Source organism: Equus przewalskii, chromosome 29, assembly GCF_037783145.1.
Source record: "Equus przewalskii isolate Varuska chromosome 29, EquPr2, whole genome shotgun sequence".
Lineage (NCBI taxonomy): Eukaryota > Metazoa > Chordata > Mammalia > Perissodactyla > Equidae > Equus > Equus przewalskii.
This window is the reverse complement of record NC_091859.1, coordinates 14,973,603-14,997,219: the sequence shown is the minus strand read 5'-3', so window position 1 is coordinate 14,997,219 and position 23,617 is coordinate 14,973,603. Positions and strand designations below refer to the sequence as shown.

The window sequence follows — 23,617 nt, the reverse complement described above, 5'->3', positions numbered from 1 at the left end:
TTACATCATTCACTTATCATTTCCTCGACAAATATATACTGAACACCTACTGTACACCAGGAACCATTCTAGGAAATAGAGACAGAAAATGAGAGAAAGTTACCTGCACTAATGAAGGGTACATTCCATTGTGACAGAACAAACAATAAAGGGGTAAAAAAACAATGTATATTGTGTATTTTCAGGTTAGAGATGAGTCTTGTGGGAAATGTAGGTTAAAGAGAGAGAGAGCAACTCGATTTAGGTTTTGTTTTGAACAAGTCGTGAACTAGCATGACCTGGTGACCTGACCCCTTCTCCAAAAATCAACCCTAGAAAGTGAGAGGGAACTACGCCTCCTGAGCTATTTAAAAAAAAAAAAGAAACAGAAACTCCTAGACATTGAAGGTTATCTTAAATGTGTGCATTTCTGTGGGCGTTACGAGGGACTGCATCTGAAGCAGAAGACAGAGTGAGAAAAATGTTTTTTAACTTTGGCTCTAGTCAATCCTTACCGCCTTGGGCAGATCACTGTCTGCTCCTTCAGTGTAGAAATCTGCAGCTACCGTAGCTTGTGGGTGTCCCAGGGATTAAATTGGATCACTTGAGAAGTCTTGCTGGGGTAAGGAGTAGATGTTTTAAAAAGGTGCTCACTGACTCTTAGACAGTCACTTCCACATACCTCCCATCTAAATGCAGACGGACGGTGGACTGGCCTTCTCTCAGTGCTGATTCTCTTTAAGAGACTAGAGGGGGTGCTTGGTAGAATGGCAGCAATAGTGATCAACAATGGCCCTGGGGAACCTGGAGCTCTCCAGGCTGGGTTTTAATGAATCACAGGATGGACAGGGTGGTCCTGGTCTTTCTCTTTAACGGACACAGTGGTCGATAACTTGAGAACTTGTGTCTTGAGCTCACAAACCAAAACTAGTAGATACATGAAGGGTACAACAATCATAAAAAGGAGAGAGCAAACATAGTAACATATACTACCAAATCAGAATTACTTGAAAAGAAAGACCAAGAATTTTTTTTTTTTTTTGAGGAAGATTAGCCACAAGCTAACTACTGCCAGTCCTCCTTTTTGCTGAGGAAGCCTGGCCCTGAGCTAACATCCGTGCCCATCTTCCTCTACTTTATATGTGGGATGCCTACCACAGGATGGCATGCCAAGCGGTGCCATGTCCGCATCCGGGATCCGAACCGGCGAACCCTGGGCCGCCAATAAGCGGAACGTGCGCACTTAACCTCTGCACCACCAGGCCGGCCCCGGCCATAATATTTTCTAAGTTTATCATTCATGCTTTGCTTACGATGGTATTTAAAGAGGATATTGGTTTGCAATTCTCTATTAGTTACTGAACTACCTCTAACTGCATGATAGACAACAGGGGAAACAGGTATACTGCTTACTGTGAACAGGTATTGCTTTAAACCCCTTAACAGTTTAAGTTATCTAATCCTCACAATAGATAGGGACTGTTGGCATCTCCATTTTATAGATAAAGAAACTAAAGCACAGAGAGGTTAAGTAATTTGCCCAAGGTAGTAAATGGAGCTAGTAAATGGTGGATCTGGAACGTAAAGCCAGATCTTAAGAGTCCATGCTCTTAAGCTCTATGCTCTGCTGCCACCCAAACTGTTTTAAGAAGGCATATGTACAGCAGCAAGAGGCAAACCTACTCATAGCACAAATCTAAGAAGACACTAAAGCTGTTTGGCTAAATTACTTATTTCTTGAATCTTAGTTTCCACAGATAAAATATTAGACTCCTTATCATCTTTGGTATCCTTATCCTTACAGTACCTTGGGTCAAGAGTGAGAAAACTCTCCAAGAGTATAAGAAAAAAACCCAGAGTTAAATTTTAAGATCAGTCAAATACAGGTTAAAGCCATTATGTGAAGCCTCTTTCATGCCCACTGTGCCTACACTCTTAAAAAATCATTTTTATTGCTTGGAACTTGTTTTCTGACAATGCCAGGCAGTATTAAGACTAATGAACTATGTATAAAAAGCATTTTCCAGAGTAGGCCACATGGTAGGAACTCAATAAATAGCTGAACTATGATCAACACACAATAAAACTTATACTCTAAAAGGCTTTTAACTCTGCCTAAACAATATAATTCACAGCCTTCATAGGTGTTATTTATTGAAAGACAACTGAAGTATTGGTACTTGTATCATTTACAGGTAACAGTAGATGGAACTAAGAAGGACTCTAAAACTTATAGGGTAATTTTTAAAAAATTAGATGACACAGAATCTGTTTGTCATGATAAAATATAAACTACACACAAAAACTTAATATTGACAATATTGCATACTTTCATTACATACATACAAATATAAAAATGAACCCCAGATGTGGCATATGTTTGATAAGAAGCACTTGGGAGTAAATAAAAATTACTTGATCAAGTTTTATAGCTATAGAAAAAAATTAAATGTTAAGACATTTACCTATGGAATTATCTGGTCCTTTTGATTTGGTATATGACAAAAATGCAGCTAGAAAAAAGATAGATGACAAAAGTTCTGCTCTTCCTACAACACCTGTTACCTAGAAAGGGAAGGGGGGTCATATTAATAAAGAGCATCTTGAAAATTTAACTATATGTAATAGTAACAGCACTTTAACTAGAAACTAAATTGCCATAACTTTTCAAGCCCACATTGTTTCTTAGACGTTGAGTGCCCTCATGTGGTGAATTTGTATATCTTCCATAAAAATAAGTTTACCAATGACTGTAATAGTTTTTATTAGCACTATTTTGAAATAATTAGACTCAAAGGAAGTTGCAAAAATAATACAAAGAGGTCTTGTGCACCCTTTACCCAGCTTCCTCCAATGGTAACATCTTACATAATTAAAGTATAATATTTAGAATAGTTCTTATTAAAAAAAAAAGAATAAAAGCCAACTCCTTACATATTTTCTTAAAATATAAAGATATCAGAAATTCAATGTTATATCTCAATAAACCTGCAAACTAAAGTTTAAAAAGACAATAAACTTTAAAAAGTCCTTTTAAATTCTGAAAGTTTAAATATAAGCCTCTCCCTTTTACAGTTATTCTGAACTCACTGTAAAATTTAAAACAACCTATTATTTTTGTTAATGTATGAAAAACTGTTCAGCTAGACATCAAAAGATTCAAGATAGTGGGAGAGACACACAACCTCCCTCCAACACAGACACACATAGCTTAAACATATACACTTTTGAATACAACCAAAAGCTTGTAAAAAAGCAATTGAACAGAGTTCTCTTTGCTCTACTGAGGGGCAATTTTGGAGTTTCAAGGTTACCAAGAAAACTAGTTCTAATTTGAGTATATCTTGGTAGGTAGAGGCTGATGGACATACTGGCAATAACAGAGACAGTCACAATTTTGAAACACACGGCAACAGACAATAATATGAAAACTACCGAGCATCATCTTTGTTAGGATGTCTGTTCATGTCTGCATATATTTTGATATATTTTCATCTCTTAGTTAAATTTGCCTTATTGACTATTTTCTGTCCTTGAAACACAAAACAATGCCAAATTGACAAATATTTAAAATCTATATTCATAAAACAAGTAGCAAACAAAGGAACTACATTCATTTATATTTTACATTACTAAAAGAGATCATATAGCTTATGTTCTTAAACAATGTTTTAAAAATTGTTTTAAATTTAAAAATTTTATGTGGTAGGAAGTTGGACTCTGTACACCAAAAAGTTAAGACATTGTACTAATTTAAGTCTTCAAATACTTGGATTAAAAGTCATTGTTAAATTTTTTCTTAAAAATATTTACCCTTCTAATCACTGTGTAGGCTTTATTTTAAAAAAAGGAAAAAAACATTGATTTAGAGTTTACTTACTGCTTCCGTGTGTATTGGGTGCACTGCAAAAAGTAAAGAAGCAATCATACTACTCCTGCTGTCCAGAAAAAGTTTGCAGACTTTAAGAAATATCACACTAACCACCGCATGAAAAATCATATTTAGGAGATGATATGACATTGGCTTTAGTTCACTAAACAGATAATTGAGGCGAAATGTCAACACTGTTAAGGGACGGTAAGACTTGTGGCTTCTCTCCTAAAAGGAAAAAACAATTATTGATTACTAAAGTATCTTGGTCATCCAGGGTACATAAACTAACCATTGCAAATACTATTGAAAGTATCTACCTTTAGCTGAGAAATAACAAAAAAATAATGAAATGCCCCAAGAATAACTCAAACATAAAAGATAGCTTTATAATCTGTTTTCCTATTTCCTTAGTCTAAAAACAAGGCAATTTCCTCTCTGATATCAGAATTAACAGTACAGGAAGAACATCGGATTATTAATTCCTCTTCAATACATAGATTTAAAAAAAAAAATTAGGGGCCGGCCCAGGGGCGCAGCAATTAAGTTCACTTTAATGGCCCGGGGTTCGCCAGTTTGGATCCCGGGTGCGGACATGGCACCGCTTGGCAAGCCATGCTGTGGCAGGCGTCCCACATATAAAGTAGAGGAAGATGGCCATGGATGTTAGCTCAGGGCCAGTCTTCCTCAGCAAAAAGAGGAGTACTGGCAGAAGATGTTAGCTCAAGGCTAATCTTTCTTAAAAAAAAAATAAATAAATAAAGTAGGACACTGGTGGCAGTGATCAAGATGGAGCACAGTGTTCTCTCCAAAGTCTGCTTTCCAACCTATTACCAGTACAGGTGCTTACGTAACTGCCGGCTGGGTCTTCAAAAGGAAACAGGAGAACGGGCTGCTTACCTGTACAATCTCAACAGTGATGACTCAAAAAGGCACTGTCTGGTTGTTTTATGAAATACATCTCCATAATGTATAAACCTGAATACATGGAACCAAAAACCCCCAATACTACACAGAGAGTAACGCAAGATCAAAACTTTCTTAGAATAAGAGAATAGACACCTTTGTTTGGTAGTCTCTATGGGCAATAAATCAAATTTTATGTGAAGTACTGAATTTCTTTATAAGGTAGAAGTTACATTTAATCAGAAATATTTTTACCCTAAGACAAAAAACAAACCAGATTTAAGAATAAAACATAGTAAAAAATATATAAAATATTATCCAACTGTAATTTTATATAAGGGAATCCACACTCAGCTTCTTTGCTCTCCTGTTACCGTATGTCGCTGTAACTCTGGTGTATAGGGATAGACTTAAGCCTGTTCATCCCCACGAGGGAACACAAGGAAGCACAAGAAATTGTTACATTTCCCATTTTGAAATTAGGAGCATTTTAATACCTTTGTATTGACTACACATTGCACGAGTGCTATCTACCTAGAATATTCTTTCCTGCTTGGCTAATTCCTGTACATCCTTTGAATTTCAGCTCAGGCATTCAAAATTGTTTTTAAGACACTATTCTGAACTGACATGATTTGTACCAGAAAGCAGAAAAAAGTTCTAGAAACCTTCTGAGTGCCTAGAATGTTACTGTGGCTCCAGTGAAACATATTTGGCAGTTGAAAAGATGAGGTTAGAAAGTAGCAGGAAATAAGTATTTTTAATTGCAGTATACCTAACTGCTTTGTTAGGTCAATTAGATGTACATATGCCATAGGTAATGACCAACTAAAAGACAGATTATTAACATAACTATTCACATAATTCATTAGCAATCTACTTAAGACTCCACTGTGACAAATAATTATGACCTTGGTACATATCAGGTCTATTCTGTGCAAACATAGTAAAACAGCCAGTTCCATTATGAAGAGAACAATTCAGATTATCATTACATTCAAGTATATTAAAGAAAAACTTAATTACTCATGGTATTAGTTGGTGACAGAAACATAAGCATGAATATAATGAATGAATAAGCTAACAGTTCCCTGTTAACGTGAATCTCCATACAAGGATGGCAAAAACACAGTGAGACAGGATATCTGCAGAAGTTACCTTAACACAGGTACTTTGTAGGCCAAATGCCAGAAGAGTGCGGCTCCTTACAGCTGAGAGGTTCTCAACCCATGGACCAAAGAATCACCTAGATAACTTAAACCACCCTCCTACCCCCAAAATTCCACAAAAACAACAACGAAAGAAAACACACACAAACAAAACAAGACCAAAAATATTGATGCCCACATCCCACTCTCAGATAACTAACTAACAAGTTTGGGTAGAGCCTTGTAACATTCTTTTTTAAAGTGCCCCAGGTGGATTCTAATGTGCAGCCAGGGTTGTAATCCACTGAATCATCAATAAGTATTACATATTTAAAGAATGGGCTTAGAAAAGAGATAATCTGAACACTGAGAGGCCCAGAGGAGTCCAAAGACCCTTAATATGGCAGTGTCTTACGTCTCAGGAGAATGTCCCAAGCCCAAAATGTGTCTTTAACAAGGACATTGGCACAAACATCCTCACAAAGGGTCTGCACACAGGCTTCCAGGCTGTCATTACCTGATGACATCAAGCGTGAATCTTTGAATGTGCTAATTCCAGGCTTGTCAAGAAAACTTATGACACTTAAATACTACTTAAAATAACTTTTTCCCTGGTGGTACATTTCCCTACAGGGAGACAATATGCCCATCAGAAAACACACTATAAACTCTTATCTAATTTGTTCATCCATTCTGTCTGAGGTTATTATGAGCCTTTTTTGTGTAACTGCTTATAGGTGCTCCGAATGAAATCAAATTTTCATCTGCAAAGCTGAGAAAAATCACAAAACATAGCACTGACACCATGGTATGATAACTTTCATGAATCCTTTAATCTGGCCAGCTAACCTTTCAGGTCAAAATCTCAACATAATGATTAAAATCACAACAGATATGAGCATAAATTGGGGGAATGGACATATATTTCTAAGGGTCTCTAGGGATAAAGAGTATAGGGAGAGGGGAATAAGTTGTCTAGAAAATAATGTATGTTATAATAGGACCATGTTTTTTCCTCATTATCAAAAGATTTGTTTTTAAAGTCTAGAATCAGGTGAAAACAGGAAGGCTGCAGGAAAATAAGTATTTTTTTCTTATTAAATAAGCAGACTTTATGTGCTTGTGACTTCCAGAGAATGTGGAAAGGGGCCATGAATGATGACTGACAAACTGTACCTATAAAAGGGTTATTATGTTTTGACAACTATGTGCCAGGTACTATAGATAAATTACTTCATTTATTTACCCTCAAGGTATTATTCTTACTAGGAAAACGACTTGCACCTAAAACCTGTATTCCTACCAGTTTCACACAGCTATTACATGAAAGAAGTAAAATTAGAATCTAATCTATATGATCCCAAGCTGACAAGGATTTATTCCCAAACAGTTTAATACTGACCTTCAAAATAAAGTTACTGGAAAAGTAAAAACACTCACATAAAAATGAACTAAACTTTTGGATTCTCAATATAAAATCAAAATAACTATTAGGTAAGAAGTATGACACAAATTTTTGATAAGTCACTTTTGTTTTTCTGCAGAAAAACTGGCAATATGTATACTTACTATTTTTACCCTTAGAGTCTAATCTATTTATATTGAAGTTACATATATTTTTAAATGGTTAAATATATCACAAGTAGTCATCTCTTTTGCCTGACTCAGAAAAAAAGCGAAATAAAGTTGGTTAGCAACAATATGACTCATATTATGCTTATTGCTCTCCTAACACATTTGGTTTTCACATAAATATATTATTTTTAAAAAGATTAAGCCAAGGTACATAACCAAGGAAAGAATCAAGTACTGCTTTCAAGAAGATAAATCTTCAACTTTCTGTCTAATTTACCACAAACATGTTAGGTCTCATATAAAATTTTTTGGGGCAAAAATCCCTAATTTCTCCGATGACACTGTTGATAAAGAATTAGGAGTAATTTACTACCCAGGATATTTTTAAATCTGAGATAAATATACATAACTACTTACCTCAGACATGGGGGTTCCCCAGAAGTCATTCTGAAATAAAGTTTTTAAAGGTGTCGATGGATGCAGGTCTTTATTATCCAGTATTGCTGAAACATCATCAAAAACAAAACCACAAAAGAGGCTGTTCCAATAGCAGGCAGTAACCACACCTACTATTAAGGTTACTTCTTTGAGGTTAATATCAGCCATCTTTTCCACAAACACTTGTGGACAAAATCTGGGGAAAAAAATCATGAAGATAAAATGAAATAAGTAACAGGTATTTTTCAAAAAACTACAATTTTAATAGAAAAATAATAAGCAAAATAAAGATAGAATGCTAATTCTCCAAAAGAATTAATTAAAGCTCAGCTCAAATGTCATCCAACTCTAAAAAGCAATTAGCTGACCACCTCTCCATATTCCTAACCGAAGTCAGAATTAATTTCTCCCTTATACGTGTTTTCATCCCTCTATTAAATTCTTTTATCACCCCACTTAATCTTCAGACCACTCTCTCTAGCAAACTAGATGGTGAACTCCTCATCAATTGTTACAAGTCAGGTTACCTGGGAAACAGATATACACAAGCTAATACTAAAAAACTAGTAAGATGTGCTCCACGAATAGCTAAATGAATCTTTGTTGGAAAACAAATACTTAAAAAGTCACTGCTCATGGATTTCTAAAATGTAGATGAAGCTTATATTTTAGTACTTTATAAATCTCAAGATCAACTATTATTTCAAGCAGGGGTCCAAACTTAGAGCATGCAGTCTTGTTTAATCAAAAGCCTTTCAAAAATATTTGTCTTGAATGCCTTTATGCCAGCTGTATACTAGCCAGTTAACTACAGTCCCATTATCTTTCACCCAGATTGATTTATTTGATTGATTTACATTATCTGCTTGGCTGTTGAGGATATGAGTTTATGACCCAGATCTAAATCATGGTATTTCTTTTTCCAATTACAACAATGCTTTTAATCTAGAGAATGCGCTTCATACATGACAATTCATAATTAAGTCACTGTTTTAGAAAGGATTCAGCAAGGGAATGGTTGAGAGTAGAAAGAACTATATGAACTGGAGGATACTGAAGCACAGCCCTATGATATAAATATGGTTGGAAGATACTCTAAAAAACAAGCTGATGATATACTTTACTATCTTGAGTGGTGTTACTAGTATCATTTTAGTGTTATCACCTGCGGAGGGCAGAACAGCAGCCCCCAAAATTGTCCATACCCAAATCCCCTGAACCTGTGAATATGTTACATTACATGGCAAAAGAGACTTTTCAGGTATGATCAAATTAAAGATTCTGAGATGAGATTATCCTGGATTATCTGGATGGGCCAATTAATGGGAAGAGACCTTACAACTGAAAAGAGGGAGGCAGGAGTCAAAAAAGCAGAGGTTGGAGTGATATGATAGCTGGCTGGCGGCCATAAACCAAGGCATTATGGCACCTAGAAGCTAGAAAAGGCAGAGAAACACATTCTTCATCAGAGCTTCTAAAAGGACCACAGATCTACTGATATCTCGATTTTGGTGAGACCCATTTCAGACTTCTAACCTCCAAAACTGTAAAATAACAAATTTGTTTTATTTTAAGCTACTATGTTTGTGGAAATTTGTTATGGCAGCAATAGAAGACCAATACATTACTCACAGAGCCAGAAGATCTGAGACCTGAGATATATCTGTAGGGGTTCTGGTCAGACCAGATAGGAAGAATAGGGTAGAAACTTAAAGTCAGGTGTAAGATTTATATAAGCATAGATATACAAGAACCTATAGGAAAGTATTAAAGTATCTTTAGAATCAGATAAGAAAACCTCAGAATACATTAGATGTTTGAAAGAGATGCAAAATCCAATCCAATAAATCAGGAAAAGAAATTAGCTGCACCTTTTGAAGAAGCATAGTTTTCAATTAAAAGAAAAATTATTCAAGAGTTTATCTTGAATCCAGAAGTGATTTACCACGTATGAACTTGTATACATTCTTTATCACAAAAAACGTTGATGGTGCTTGTTTAAACATCGGAGAGACTGAACAGGTATTCGCCTCAGCTCCCCCCAAACCATAGACTAAAATGATGTCAAAGTATTAAAAAAAAAAAAAAAAAGGAAGACTACAAACTCACAAGGATGAAGACAACTGGAGAGGAGTTCATAGCAAATTTTGGAAGCTGAGAAGGCAAAAGGCTTAGTAAGTAACTCAACAAAGCTCAGGAAGTGAATCCTAAGCTGATGCTCAGAAAGCTGAAAAGTTTTTTTGCACTCCTGCCAGCATCAATCACAAAAATTAGTGCCAAGGATCTCAGCAAATAGGGCTAGAACAGATGGATCTGTTAAAGTTTAGACCCCTCTCTCACTGGGTACGGCCAAGTAACCTTCCCTCCTACAGCAAGGCAGGAGACTGCAGACTTCCTCTCTGGAGCAGGTCAAACAGTGTCTGACAAAGGTAGCTCACCGAAAATGAGGGTTAAGTAAAAGTCTGTCTATATATTCTGAGACCCTCCAGCTCTCTTCTACTACAAACTGGGCATAGAATCTTGTAAAATTTTACAACGTTAGAAACAAACAGAGGATTCTAAAAGCTTCCAGAAAGAAATAAAGCAGGTTCCATACCAAAGACCAGTAATTCAAACAAATCTTTTTTTTCACTAACACCACCGGAAGCTAGAAGAAAAAAATCCAGAAAACAAAAAGGGAGTAATGCTTCAAATTTCTGAAGTATAATAACTTCTAACATAAAATTTTGTATTAATAAACCCAAATTTCCCAAGTGGGAAAGCAGAACAAAAATATTTTGAGACATTTAAAGTCTTAAGAATTTACCTCCAATGTCTCCCGTCTCAGGAAGCCAATAGAAGAGGTACTCCAACAAAATGAAGGCATATACTAAGAAACAGAAAGATAGGGAGCCTTTTTAGGTGCTGGCAGGTTAATTTCATAGGGCCGCTTCCTCCATCTGCGAGCCCCACTCACTTCGCGATTACATGTGTGGATACTTCTACCAGCTTACTGCTTGCTATACCTACCAGGAACAACTCTGCAGAGCAGAGAACACACGTGCCTCCAACCTTTATTATTTATGGTCAAGACCTATGCTTCAGAGGACAACACCTCACGATCATTTGTGAGGTGCAACCCCAGGGACCCCCAAAACTTACTGAGAATTGTGATACTGGTAGATGCTCCCAATGATGCAAGCAAACCTTAATTAGGACATCCCAAATCTATGTGTCCCTGTTAGATTCCCTGGCTCCTCAGTTTCCCTCCTGGGATGGCTCCCTCCACCTCCGACAATGCTGGAGATGACAACGTCCCAGCCCACAACAACACAGGACACGACAATCTGAGAGATGACAATACCAACAGCTTGGGACAAGAGGATTCAAGAGATGACAAGAGCCTAAGACACTGCAAGACACAGCTTCATCCTGAATGCTGCTTCTGCAACCTTCCATTAGAGGAGAGATGACACCCAGGAAGACATGGCAGCCGATGATGGCGAGCACTGCCTGGGATTTGGTTGCTGAACTGAAAGCTTGTTTATCTAAATTTGCTGCTGCTGATTCCCTTGAGTGGCATTTTGCAGAGTTAACTATGTGTTTACCCCAAGGCCTCCTTGTTTACGACAACATTTGCTGCTTGAGTGTGAGGCGGTATTAGGACTGCCAGGCTGCTCTCTGCTGTGCCTTTGAGCTTTGGAAGGCAAAGGGTGAATCCTGCAAATACAAGCCCAGTATTCTGCTTTGTGGACATCCCTAAGCAGGAGAAGGCTCTTAAGGCAGTGGCAACTGTGGGGCCCATCTCTGTAGGTATAGATGCAGGCCAGGATACTTTCCGGTTCTATAAAGATGGCAATTATTATGATCCAGAATGCAGCAGTGAACACCTGCATCATGATGTTCTGGTGGTTGGCTATGGCTTTGAAGGAGCAGAATTAGATAATAAATATTGGCTTGCCAAGAATAGCTAGGGTACAGATTGGGGCATGAATGGCTACATAAAGAAGGCCAAAGAATGGAACAATCGCTGTGGAATCGCCACCATGGCCAGCTATCCTACTGTGTGAGACGATGGGGATAAAAGAAGGACTTGACTGAGAACAGAATATCCAGAGAAGGAATTTTATCTTCAAAGTGACCAGACCTTACTGTATGGGATAAAACACTTGAATCACTGAAGATCTAAGTTGTGATGTGAATTCTGTGACATTTTATACTGGTAAAATGTTACATTTCTTTAATCACTGTTGTAAACGGCTTTCTATTATTGACTTGCCTAATAACTTCTGAATTTTCATTTTTTAAAAGGATACATAAAGTTTTACCTTTTAAAGTAAAACAATTTCAAAGCAAATTAAAAAAAAAAGAAAGAAAGACGGGGAAATTAGGAGATAGGGGATCTAAGACAAGAGAGTGACAAAGGAAACACCCAGAATGACAGCCAGGTAAGCAGACCTATTCACCAGTAGACACTGGAACAGGTCAGAAGGTTCCTGAATGACAGTCCCAAGAAGATATAACCAAAAGAACACCTGATGTTTAAACACACTGAGTGAAGAACTATTCACTCTTATACCGTATGTGTGTGTGTGTGTGTTTAACTGTAATTCAGAAACACAAAACAACTCAGGGCATCCACCACCGGGTAGGTGAAAATCAAGCCTTGTGTATTGGTCAGAAACCTCTGTCCCATAAATAATCTCAGTCTGTGACCAGGTAACACTTGTGGCGACAAAACTACTGTTTGGTTAAATGTTCTCACCACAGAAAAGTTTAAAATTAAGAAAAAGAAGTAAACGAAACCTGTGGTTTTAATACTTTGAAATTATATTTGGGAATAGTACGTATTTGATTTTCAGGATAGTTCTAGTGTTTAAGAGAATCTGGCACACACTGGAGTCTCTGATATCATAGCTTCAAAAGCATAATTTAAAATACAATATATTGTACTATAATATGTATAATATACATAATAGTAAATTATTGACCATGCAATTTCTGGATTTAGGACTTTTAATTGAAAAAGTATAGGAATCTAGTCAAGTTTACAAATAATATTGGAATTTTTATATGAACTTGGGAGTTACTACTGTTTTAAGTTTAATTTACTAGCTTTATAAAAGATGTTTAAGCATTAGAAAGTTTTGCTTGTTAAGTCAGGCATCTGAAATCCTTGAATAAAAACTAATACATTAAAATTATAAACGCAGTTTTAAATTAGGGCAATTTAGCCAAGTTTTAAATGTAGCTGATTAAGGGCATTTAGTCCTTTCAATTTGAGTTATTTGTTATTTAAAAAAAAGTCACAGTATTTTATAAACAGAGCAAGAATTTTAGGTTGAATTTAAATGCTTAAAGAACACAAGGTTATAAAATGCTACTTTAAGAAACTTGGATAGATCCCATGATTTCTAAACACAGTTAGGTAATAAAAAGTTATGCAGTCACTTTAAGTTGCAAAACAGTTACATTCAGTAATTGCAATGCTCAATCCCAACATAATAATCAAAACTCTGAACTTGGTTTAATTTGGGGGATTGAGTGCCCCAGGCTTGGGTTCACTGCAGATGAGAAGCCTGTTGTCATGGAATGTGTATGCAGTTTATTCTTCTCTTTCTTTACCTAGAGATAGCACCTTATATTCTTGTTAAACATAGTGTTTGAACACTATAGCGCTTGTGGAAATTAATAAAAGAAACCTTAACTAGACTGGAGTTGGGAAAGCCTGTAGGGGGAGCTCTCATACCTTCAAACACATCTCAATTACACCAAACAGGAAGAAGAGGATGCTTGCATCTTCCACGGAAAGTAAAACTACTTTACTACTGAAAGAAGACTTCTCTCCCCACCTGGCAACAGCCTAGCCAACGAGAACGGCAATTCTTTTGGCTATTCCTGAATAAACTAATTTTCAGATAAAATACCAGGTGAATTTGCTTTTTAAGTTGACAAGTTAGAGCAGAATGGAGAGAGAAGAAAGTAAGGAGAGCAAAGGAGCTTACTTTACCACCATATTCAAAGATGAGACTCTCATATGTGTTTGAGGATTCTTTGTGGACTGAAACCCACATCACTGAGGACTGTCACCTGAAGTTCCCTTTATCTCTATTTCATCCTCCTTTATCAGAAGGAAGATCCTTACTCCCTCCTTGGAAGATGGTAATACCCAGCTTTTCTTCACTGAGATCAATCTGCAACCAGCACCTCTACCTCCACCCTCTACTCCCAACATGTGGCTTTTTTGGGCAGAACCTTGGATGACTCTACAACTGAGCTCATGAACTAGAACTAAGAACTAGAATAAGCACTAGAACTAAGCTCTCTCACTTTCTCTCATTATTAAGCTACCTTGGGTAATCTTTTAAAATTCTATTATCCTGGTCCTTTATAAACTTGGTATGAGTGAGGAGTTTAAGAAGCACCAAGTGGGTTTATCAATGAGGTGCTGATCCTGAATGGATGGCATTGCAAAATATTTACTATTCTTGAGAGCTACTGTTATGGTTAGTTTTATGTTTTAACTTGGCTAGGCTATAGTAGTATTCAAACATTAATCTAGCTGTTGCTATGAAGGTATTTTGTAGATGTAGTTAACATCTACAATCAGATGACTTTAAGTAAAGGAGATTATACTCCATAATGCGGATGGACCGCATCCAATCAGTTGGAATTGCCTTAAAAGCAAAACTGACACTTCCCTGAGAGAAATTCTACCTGAAGATTGCAGTCTCTCTGTTCCTGCTAGAGACTTTCAAGGCTGCCCACCGACTCTACAGATTTTGGATTCACTGGCCCCATAATTCTCTAAGTCCACTTTCTGATATAAACGTCTTTGACATATATATAGATATATATATATATACACATAATATATATGTATATATTTCTTCTGTTGGTTGTGCCTGAAGTCACTCCTGTGCATACAATTATCTTCTTGTTAAGGCTGGATATCTGAAAGGTAGGAGTCTCAGCTTGGAAGGCTAGACTCTGCTACTTGTGGTCACACGCTCTAGTAGGTTAGCCCGAACTTCTTTAAATGGTGATGTCAGGAGAGCAGGAGGGCAAGTCCCAAAGTGCAAGATCTTTTTTTTGTGAGGAAGATTGTCCCTGAGCTAACATCTGTTGCCAGTCTTCCTCTTTCTGCTTGAGGAAGATTGCCCCTCAGCTAACATCTGCGCCCATCTTCCTCTATCTTATGTGGGATGCTGCCATAGCATGGCTTGACAAGCGGTGCTAGGTTTGCACTGGGGATCCAAACCTGCGAACCCCAGGCCACCAAAGTGGAGCGTGCAAGCTTAACCCCTGCACTACCAGGCCGGCCAAGCACAAGCTCTTTAAGGTTAGGGGAAAGGAAGAGGGTTGCATAAGGACATAGACAGAGGGAGGCATGATTCACTGTAAGAATGTAACACATCACTAGTTGTGGGAATGCTATAGACTGGATGTTTGTGTTCCCTCAAAACTCATGATAAATTCTAATGCCCGACAGGAGGGTATTTGGAGGTGGGACCTTCGGAAGGTGATTACATCATGAGGGTGGGGCTGTCATTAATGGTGTTGGCATTCTTATAAAAGAGGCCTGACAGGGATCCATTGCCCCCTTTGCCATGTGAGGACATAGGGAAAAGACGCCCTCTATGAATCAGAATGTGAGTCTTCACCCAACACTGAATCTGCTGATGCCTTGATCTTGGAATTCCCAGACTCCAGAACTGTAAGAAATAAATTCTTGTTGTTAAAAACCACTTAATCTAGGGTATGTTATTGCAGTACCAACAGACTAAGATAGGAAACTTCTCGTTTTCTTCCTAGGCACACAAGCATATTCACACAGATGCACATATATGTGCAGTTTCAACCACAAGAGAAGACCACTCATGAGCTACATTACAGACATACAAAACAGTATACTTCCTTTATGAAAACTGTACTGACTGCTCACGTTTTCCAATAATCCAACAGAAGAACTGTGGGAAAAAATAAACCAAATAAAATAGGAAAATTTTACATGAACTTGGAAATATCTAGCCTGGAAAGAAAAGTCCTCTCAGTTAAATAATGTCATGATTATATCTTCCTCAATAAGAATAATCTACTGTATTTCATTAATATTTTAAAGTTAGTAAAACTTTGGCCCGAGAAGTGTGCATTCACACTGACTCCTACTAATCTTTCCAGTCTCCTCACGTTGAGAAAAGACAAGAGTCTACTTGCTGCACACTGATTCCTCTCCATGAGAACAGGCAAAACAAAACATTTACTATACTTAGTGGATACTAAATTTCTCATGGCCATGCGTTATTTTAGACGCTGGAAAAGTAAGCTAACATTCATTTTCCTGATAAGGCAACAAAAAGGGAATGGAAGTAACATCTAAGAAACAAAGGCTGATTGGTACAGAGAACGGAGGTAGCAATTATAAAAGGCAAGTCTTTCTTGTGACGTGATTTTGGTCAGATAAAGCTGCTCATATAATCAAACAGAAGAAAGAAGGCAGGTCTAGGCAAGCATTCCTGTAACAAGGCCATTTACAAAATCATCACATAAATTCCTTCCCTTGGTGAAAACTGACTGATGTAGAAAATTTGGTGAAAAACAATGGTGAGTTTTAGCAATTTTCCTCAAAATTTATACAGTGAATGAATGAACTAGAATTTGAGTTGAATTTCTTGATTCACAGTCTAGCACAGTGTACAAGCTCAAAACTATTGTTAGAATGAGCAAAATAATGAACTTTAAGCAAGATTTTTGCATTTAATCAGGACTGCAATTGAGATCTGGGTTACAATCTTAGCTTTATTAACTATTAGGAAATTACTTAGCTTCTCTGAACCTATTCTCACTTTTGAAAAATGAGAATAAGACTTACCATTAGGCCAGGTACCTTGAGTTGCTGGGAAAGTAAATGTGAACAAGAGGGTGAGGGAAAGAAAGGGTAGAAAAGACCAATACAGACAAAACAAAACTAGTAAATGAGTAAAAAGAAAATAATAGTTATAATGAACGAAACAACAAGAAAAAAAACAAGGTGGTGCGGTAAAAATAACAGATTCCTACTATGAAAATAATATGTAGTTTTAAGCATAGTATACGACATAATAACTCAAGAAACATTAGATTTCATCCCTACTTTCCCCTGCTAAATTATGAATTAAAAGTACTGAACATGAGAGGCCAGCCCAGTGGTACAGAGGTTAACTTCGCATGTTCGGATCCCGGGTGCAGACCTATGCACTACTTGCTGAGCCATGCTGTGGGAGGCATCCCACTTATAAAGTAGAGGAAGATGGGCACAGATGTTAGCTCAGGGCCAGTCTTCCTCAGCAAAAAAAAGAGGAGGATTGGCAGCAGATGTTAGCTCAGGGTTAATCTTCCTAAAAAAAAAAATTCTGAACATGAAGAATATTTAATTCAAATTCTTGAGTAAACAAATTTATATAATTAGAGTATGATAATATTTAATATAGATGGCAAGACTGAAGAACAAGCACTTTACAAATATTGGTTCCCTGAATGCCTGAGGAGGCAGTTTAGCATAGCAGTTAAGAACATGTCCTCCAGCCAGGAAGATCTGTGTTCAAACGCACTGTTTAAGTTTGAGCAGGGTATTTAACCTCTCTAAGCGTCAGTTTCTTAACTTCATTGGAAAATGAGGACAATATAAGCACCTATTTCATTGGATTGTTATTGAAGACTAAATGAGATAATGACAAGGCTATAGTAATCAAAACAGTATGGTACTGGAATATAAACAAACACATAGAACAATGGAACAGAAGAAAGCACCCAGAAACAAAAGAACCAAGAATATACAACATGGAAAGGATAGTCTCTTTAATAAACCGTGTTGGGAAAACTGGAAAGCCACATGCAAAAGAATGAAATTGGACCCCTATATTGCACTACTCCAAAATAGATTAAAGACTGGAATGTAAGACTTGAAACCACAAAACTCCTAGAAGAAAACATAGGGAGTAAGCTCCTTGACATAAGTTTTGGCAACGATTTTTTGGATTTGAAACAAAAGCAAAAATAAACAAGTGGGACTATGTCAAACTAATAAGCCTCTGAACAGCAAAGGAAACCATCAACAAAATGAAAAAGCAACCTATGGAATGGAAAAAAATATTTGCAAATATATACCTGATAAGGGGTTAATATCCAAAATATATAAAGAATTCATACAATTCAATTGCAAAAAAACCAACAGTCTGATTAAAAAGCAAGCAGAGGAACTTCCTCAAAGAAGCCATGCAAATGACCAACAGACAGATGAAAAGGTGCTCAATATTACTAATCATCAGAGAAATGCAAATCAAAACCATGAGATATCACCTCACACCTGTTAGAATGGTGATAATCAAAAAGACAAGAGATGATAAGTGTTGACTAGCATGTGGAGAAAAGGGAACCCTTGTGCATTGTTGGTGGGAATGTAAATTGGTAGAGACACTGCAGAAAGCAGTATGGGGTTTCTCAAAAAATTAAAAACAGAACTACCATGTTATTCAGCAACTCCACTTCTGGCTATACAGTCGAAGAAAACAAAATTACTATCTTGAAGAGATATCTGCACCACCATATTCATTGCAACATTATTTACAGTAGCCAAGCCATGGAAACAACCTAAGTGTTCATCAGAGGATAAATGGATAAAGAAAATGTGGTACATACACATAATGGAATATTACTCAGCCATAAAAAGGAAATCTCGCCATTTGCAACAACATGGATGGAGCTTGAGAGCATTATGCTAAGAGAAATAAGTCAGACAGACAAATACTGCGTGATCTCACTTATACGTGGAATCTTAAAAAAAACAAACTTATAGCAACAAAGAACATATTGGTCAAAAGACAAACTTCCAGTTATAAGAGCAGTAAGTTCTGGGGATATAATGTACAGCATAGAAAAAATAAAAAGAAAGAAAGATAATGAACAGTATTTGGTATATCATCTTTCAGTAAAGGATTAGACAAAATTATCCCTACAAATCTGAAGAATGCCTTTAAGTGTATCTCACAAAATCAGTATTTATACAATCTTCTACTGAGCTGTTATTCAAACACGTGGTTTGGAAAGAAATCTATTATTTATTTCCAAAAGGAAAACTTATCATCAATTATATTATTAAAAAATTGCCTTAAAAAAAAGGATAAAGATGGGAGGCAGTGGTCCAAACAGTCGAAAATGTCATTTAGATTTCAAGTCTAGAGCTTCTTGAGTTACCTAGTGGTCTATCAGACTCCAGAATGGCTGAGAGCAGTGGGATGAGCAAAACTTGCACAAATAAGGGCTGTAAACACCTGAGAAGGCGATTTCATAGAAGGGCACCCTCGCGAACCAAGAAAGCGACAGCCACAAGACTAATGAGTACTTCTTCAGTACTCACCAGCCCCTTCTCTCTCCACCCCCAGCAGTGGCCCGGGCAAGTTCTAACCTCTCCTCTCTAGAGCCTTCACTCTCTATATACTAGCTCCTCAACTCAACCTTCAAGCCCTTCCACCCGCGAAACTGATGGTGCTACAGGGCAGGCGGGCGGGGTCGGAGGATGCGGTGGCCTCTTCTCAATTCTTCACTCGTCCCCAAGCCATGATCTCGGCCGCGCAGCCCCCATTCCACTGTACAGAGACACATTCTGATCCCAAAGAAGGGTAAAACTTTTTTGTCTTCTTCTCACAGAGAACACCACCTGGGGTGTCGCTTGCAAACACCTTGGGAGAAAGCCCGGTTTTCCCACCTCTGCACACTCGGCCCCGGCCCTTCCGCCCCAATGGTGGGAGCGTCTCTAAACCAGGACGCTCCCCTCTTCTCCTCCCCCGCCGCTGACCGACAGCTCAACCTCACCTGGGAGCGGTTCCACCAGGGGATGGCTTAGGAAAACCTCAGAAAGAGCAGCCCAGCGAACGACGCCACCGAAGGCACAGTCATGCTCGACCTCGTGCAGGGATCCAGCGCAGACGCGCCTCGGCCACCGCGCCTCCGCCGCCGGGTCGTTCCCCCGCTGCCCCGGTACAGCGGCAGCCTCTCGCATTGCACGCCGGGAACGGCCTACCTCCACTTCTCAGAGACTTCAGTTCCCAGGAGGCACAAGCTTCCAAGCAGAACTGCACTCTGGGATCTGGAGTCCTCATCGCCGAGCCTTCTCCTTGTCCTTCTCGCAGAGTCCGGGGACCCAGCTGGGGAATCTAACGTAAAGCATTACCCATAGTCGTGAAATGTAGGCTCCCCTCGCATCCGGGGCTTTGTTCTGGCCCTGACAGGGTGGGGAATAGGGTCGCCTAGCAGCCGCTACCGCTTTACTTGCTCCGGACCAGTTGGCGGGATCCAGTGTCGGATTGGAACCGCGCTGGGGAGCGGTCAGGCGTGGCGGCGGGGCCCGGCTTGGTGGGTGCGGTAGATAAAGGGCCGCCTCTGGTTGCCAGGGTTGGTCTAGGTGGGCGGATCCTAGTGAGCAGGAGCTGCGGCTCTCTTCCCACGCAGGTTCTGTAAGCGTCAGGGCCCATCTGCAAGAGCCCAGCTTTCCGCCCCTTAGCCTTTGGTCAGCAATCCATCTGCCTTCTCGCTTCAGCCCTGATTTCCCCGGCCCAACTGCGCTCAATTTGTCGTTTATTTCCTCACTTTTTTACCCCCAGTTTCTGCTTCTCCGATCAGGGGTCAATTTCGGCCATCCGAGCACCTCCGCACTTCGCACCATTAGATGTTCGCGCGCCTTGGTGGTAAGGGGGCATGAAGGAGGGGACTCAGAATCTTAGTGCCGAGCTAGATTAGTTTTAGCAAGGAAGCCGTCATAGTTTGTTAAGCCGATACAATATCTGATGGTTTGTGCCAACTGGTATAATTTTGATCAAGGCTATTTTACCCGCTTATCTGTTATACAGTTAAGGAACCATAGCTCTTTGCTAACACCATAGGGAGTTATAATAATGTAATCTGTAGAACTAAATTACTGTGAAAACAGTAATGCTGTTTACCTTGAAAATGCTAATACCCACCTGTTTTGTTATCGAAGGTAAAGCACGGTGAAAGAATTCAAGATGCCACCTAATATAAACTGGAAAGAAATAATAAAAGTCGATCCAGATGACCTGCCTCGTCAAGAAGAATTGGCAGATAATTTATTGATTTCCTTATCCAAGGTGCTTAATTGATAAATAATGCATAAATATATACATACAACTATGATTAATCTAAGTTGTCCCTTTAATCACTGAATGGTACAATTGGAAGAGTTCTTATTGCTTAAGGGTTATAAAATATATAATAGTTGTTTTTCTGTTTACTTAGGTGGAAGTAAATGAGCTAAAAAGTGAAAGTCAAGAAAATATGATACACCTTTTCAGAATTACTCAGTCACTAATGAAGGTTTGTATGCAGTAGGTTTTAAAAGCTTTGACTGTTAGAGAAGATTTAAGAATCTGTTCTTAAATCAGTTAATCTCTGTGAAAGTACTTTGTGATATCTAAGTTACCACTAAAAAATGAGATATTTTCAAGTGTGGATTTAGAATTTTAGTATTCAGAACATTGCTAGTTTCTGCTAGAAAGTTCCTAAAAGAATGTGAGGGAAACAGATGAGTAGGTTTAAAAATAACATAGGGAGGTCCTATGTTAATTCTGTTAATATACTCCTGAGGTAGAAGTGAAAAATGCAGACGATTACTGTAGGGATTGGCTAGGCGGGGAGGAGAGTTAGGTGTGAGAAGACTTGTTCATAAAGGTCAAAGGCTGATGAGTAGTTTTAGGTCAGTGGAAAGCACTGGTAAAATGTTAAGAAGATTATAGAGCTGGAGGGTACTGTAAATACAAATTGGGAATAGACAATGTGCATATTCTTTACATTTGAGGAGACAAGTGCACAAAGTTTATAGCAGGTTCAAGAGGAAACAGATGTTGGGAATAATTTGGAATAGGCTGTCAAAGGCCTTAAAGGTGTATTTTATGCTGTGAGCAATGAGGAGCCATGAAAGGTTTTTGAGCCACAGTTGATAGATAGAAAACTATGCTTTGGGAAGGCTAAACTAGGTAAGGCAAACTAAACTAGGGAAGGTAAACTAGGCTAAATAGGACAAATTGAAGGAAATTGAAGCTCTTTAGACAAAACATTATGAAGGAGGTTAGACATAAAATTATGGACTAGAATAATGACAATTAGAATAGAAAAATAGACATAGTGGAAAACATTACAAAGGGAAAAGTTGCAATACTGGATATAAGACTTGAGGGAAAAAGAAGACTCAAAGATGTTTCAAACTGTTAGGAATCTAAAAATTATATCCTTAAGTAAGAAAATCATCTATTCATTTCAACAGATATTTACTGAATATCTCTATGTGCCGGGGATTTTAAGCACTAAGTATTGGGATAGCAAATAAAATCCTTGTTTTCAGTGCTTACATTCTAGTGTAAAGGCATATTGAAATCGCTTTTTTTTTTTTTAATGTTTAGATGAAGGCTCAAGAAGTAGAGCTAGCTTTGGAAGAAGTTGAAAAAGCTGGAGAAGAACAAGCAAAATTTGGTAAGTGCCTTAGAAAGTTTATTATGGTGGTAAATAGTGGATTCCATTTATTCACTAAGCAGTAGAGAATTAGCTTTAATATATTCTATAAAATTTGTATAGTCAATTTATTTTGAAATATATTCTAGAATTTCTATTTCATGGATCAGGTATAAGACGGTTATTTTCTCTTATGTTACCTTATTTTTACAATCATGATGGAATCTTTGAAAAGAATTTATTTTATTATTTTATTGAAATTTATTTAGAAGTTTATTTTGAGGTAAATTTGACCAATTGAAACATTTATCTTTTTTTTAAATAGAAAATCAATTAAAAACTAAAGTAATGAAACTGGAAAATGAACTGGAGGTATGTCCTTTTGTATTCCCTAGGGTATAATTGTTAATTTTATTGTTTTGAATTATTATTTTCAAATTTTCTTTTATTATGGGAATATAATTTTTGTTGTTGTAATGGGAAAAATCACAAGAATGATATTGTGTTCGTAATTATTTGTTCAGTATATGTTTTACATGCCTGTTATGTACCTTAAATTCTGCTAAAGATTAAGCATCCAGTTTTGAACAAAATAAAAACATTCAATGGCCTCATGGAGCTTACAGTCTAGAGAGATATGCAGAAGGATTAGTAGTAACCCACTAGAGGTGGAGTGAGGCACATGGGAATTTGAGGAATAGTGACGGAAGGGTGTGGTAGAAGAAGTAGCTTTTGAGAAAGCCAAGAGTGAAAATATGAATGTATTGTTAAGGAACTGAATACATTGAGATTCCTGAGAATGTGGGAAGGAATGTGATATAAATGGATTAACCTTTAAAAAGAGGAGGGATCTTCTTCCTTTGTAATAGGAAGGGAGGAAGGATGGATGTATACAGAAGCTTTATGTGTGTAGGTTTAGTGCCTAGAAGTTGAGAGGGTGGAGAGAAGGTCATCTGCTAAAAATAAGAGTGGGAGATGTGGTCAAATTTTAAGGAAGTCAGATAAAGCTTGAAATATAGTGGGGAATGAGCTGGAGATTACAAGGATCTGACATCAGACAATTTGAGTTCAAATCCTGATTCTTTTACTGTTAACTTTTATGTTAACTCTGTGAACTTTGATGATTTATTTTTTTATTCCCTACTGTATATCCAGCTCCTACGAAAATGCCAACCACTCTCAATAAATACTTATTAAGTGAATTAGGAAGTCAGATCAATTC

General features: G+C 37.7%; 2 protein-coding genes across 29 annotated transcripts in view; one reads left to right on the top strand and one right to left on the bottom strand.

Moving 5' to 3' along the window:
• The window catches only part of TMTC3 (transmembrane O-mannosyltransferase targeting cadherins 3), a 55,380-nt gene extending 35,208 nt beyond the window's left edge, over window positions 1-20,172 (bottom strand). For 3 of the 5 annotated variants that reach the window (XM_070600069.1, XM_070600071.1, XM_008527128.2), the window contains exons 1-4: window positions 19,747-20,172; window positions 7,897-8,113; window positions 3,860-4,078; window positions 2,445-2,544 (exon numbers count right to left, since the gene is read on the bottom strand). In XM_070600069.1, the coding sequence (XP_070456170.1) occupies window positions 2,445-2,544; window positions 3,860-4,078; window positions 7,897-8,085 (508 nt within the window). In that variant the 5' untranslated portion in view covers window positions 8,086-8,113; window positions 19,747-20,172. Of the gene's footprint in view, window positions 1-2,444; window positions 2,545-3,859; window positions 4,079-7,896; window positions 8,114-10,723; window positions 10,782-19,746 lie in introns of those variants that run through there. The other 2 variants (XM_070600070.1, XM_070600072.1) reach the window with 1 other exon arrangement.
• The window catches only part of CEP290 (centrosomal protein 290), an 87,219-nt gene continuing 83,741 nt past the window's right edge, over window positions 20,140-23,617 (top strand). For 7 of the 24 annotated variants that reach the window (XR_011534703.1, XM_070600061.1, XM_070600059.1 and 4 more), the window contains exons 1-6: window positions 20,154-20,286; window positions 20,554-20,618; window positions 20,912-21,038; window positions 21,187-21,264; window positions 22,347-22,416; window positions 22,721-22,767. Coding sequence is in view for 17 of the 24 variants with exons in the window: in XM_070600061.1 (XP_070456162.1) it covers window positions 20,937-21,038; window positions 21,187-21,264; window positions 22,347-22,416; window positions 22,721-22,767 (297 nt within the window). In the remaining 7 variants the exon portion in view is untranslated. Of the gene's footprint in view, window positions 20,287-20,351; window positions 20,619-20,911; window positions 21,039-21,186; window positions 21,265-22,346; window positions 22,417-22,720; window positions 22,768-23,617 lie in introns of those variants that run through there. The other 17 variants (XM_008527131.2, XM_070600060.1, XM_070600048.1 and 14 more) reach the window with 9 other exon arrangements.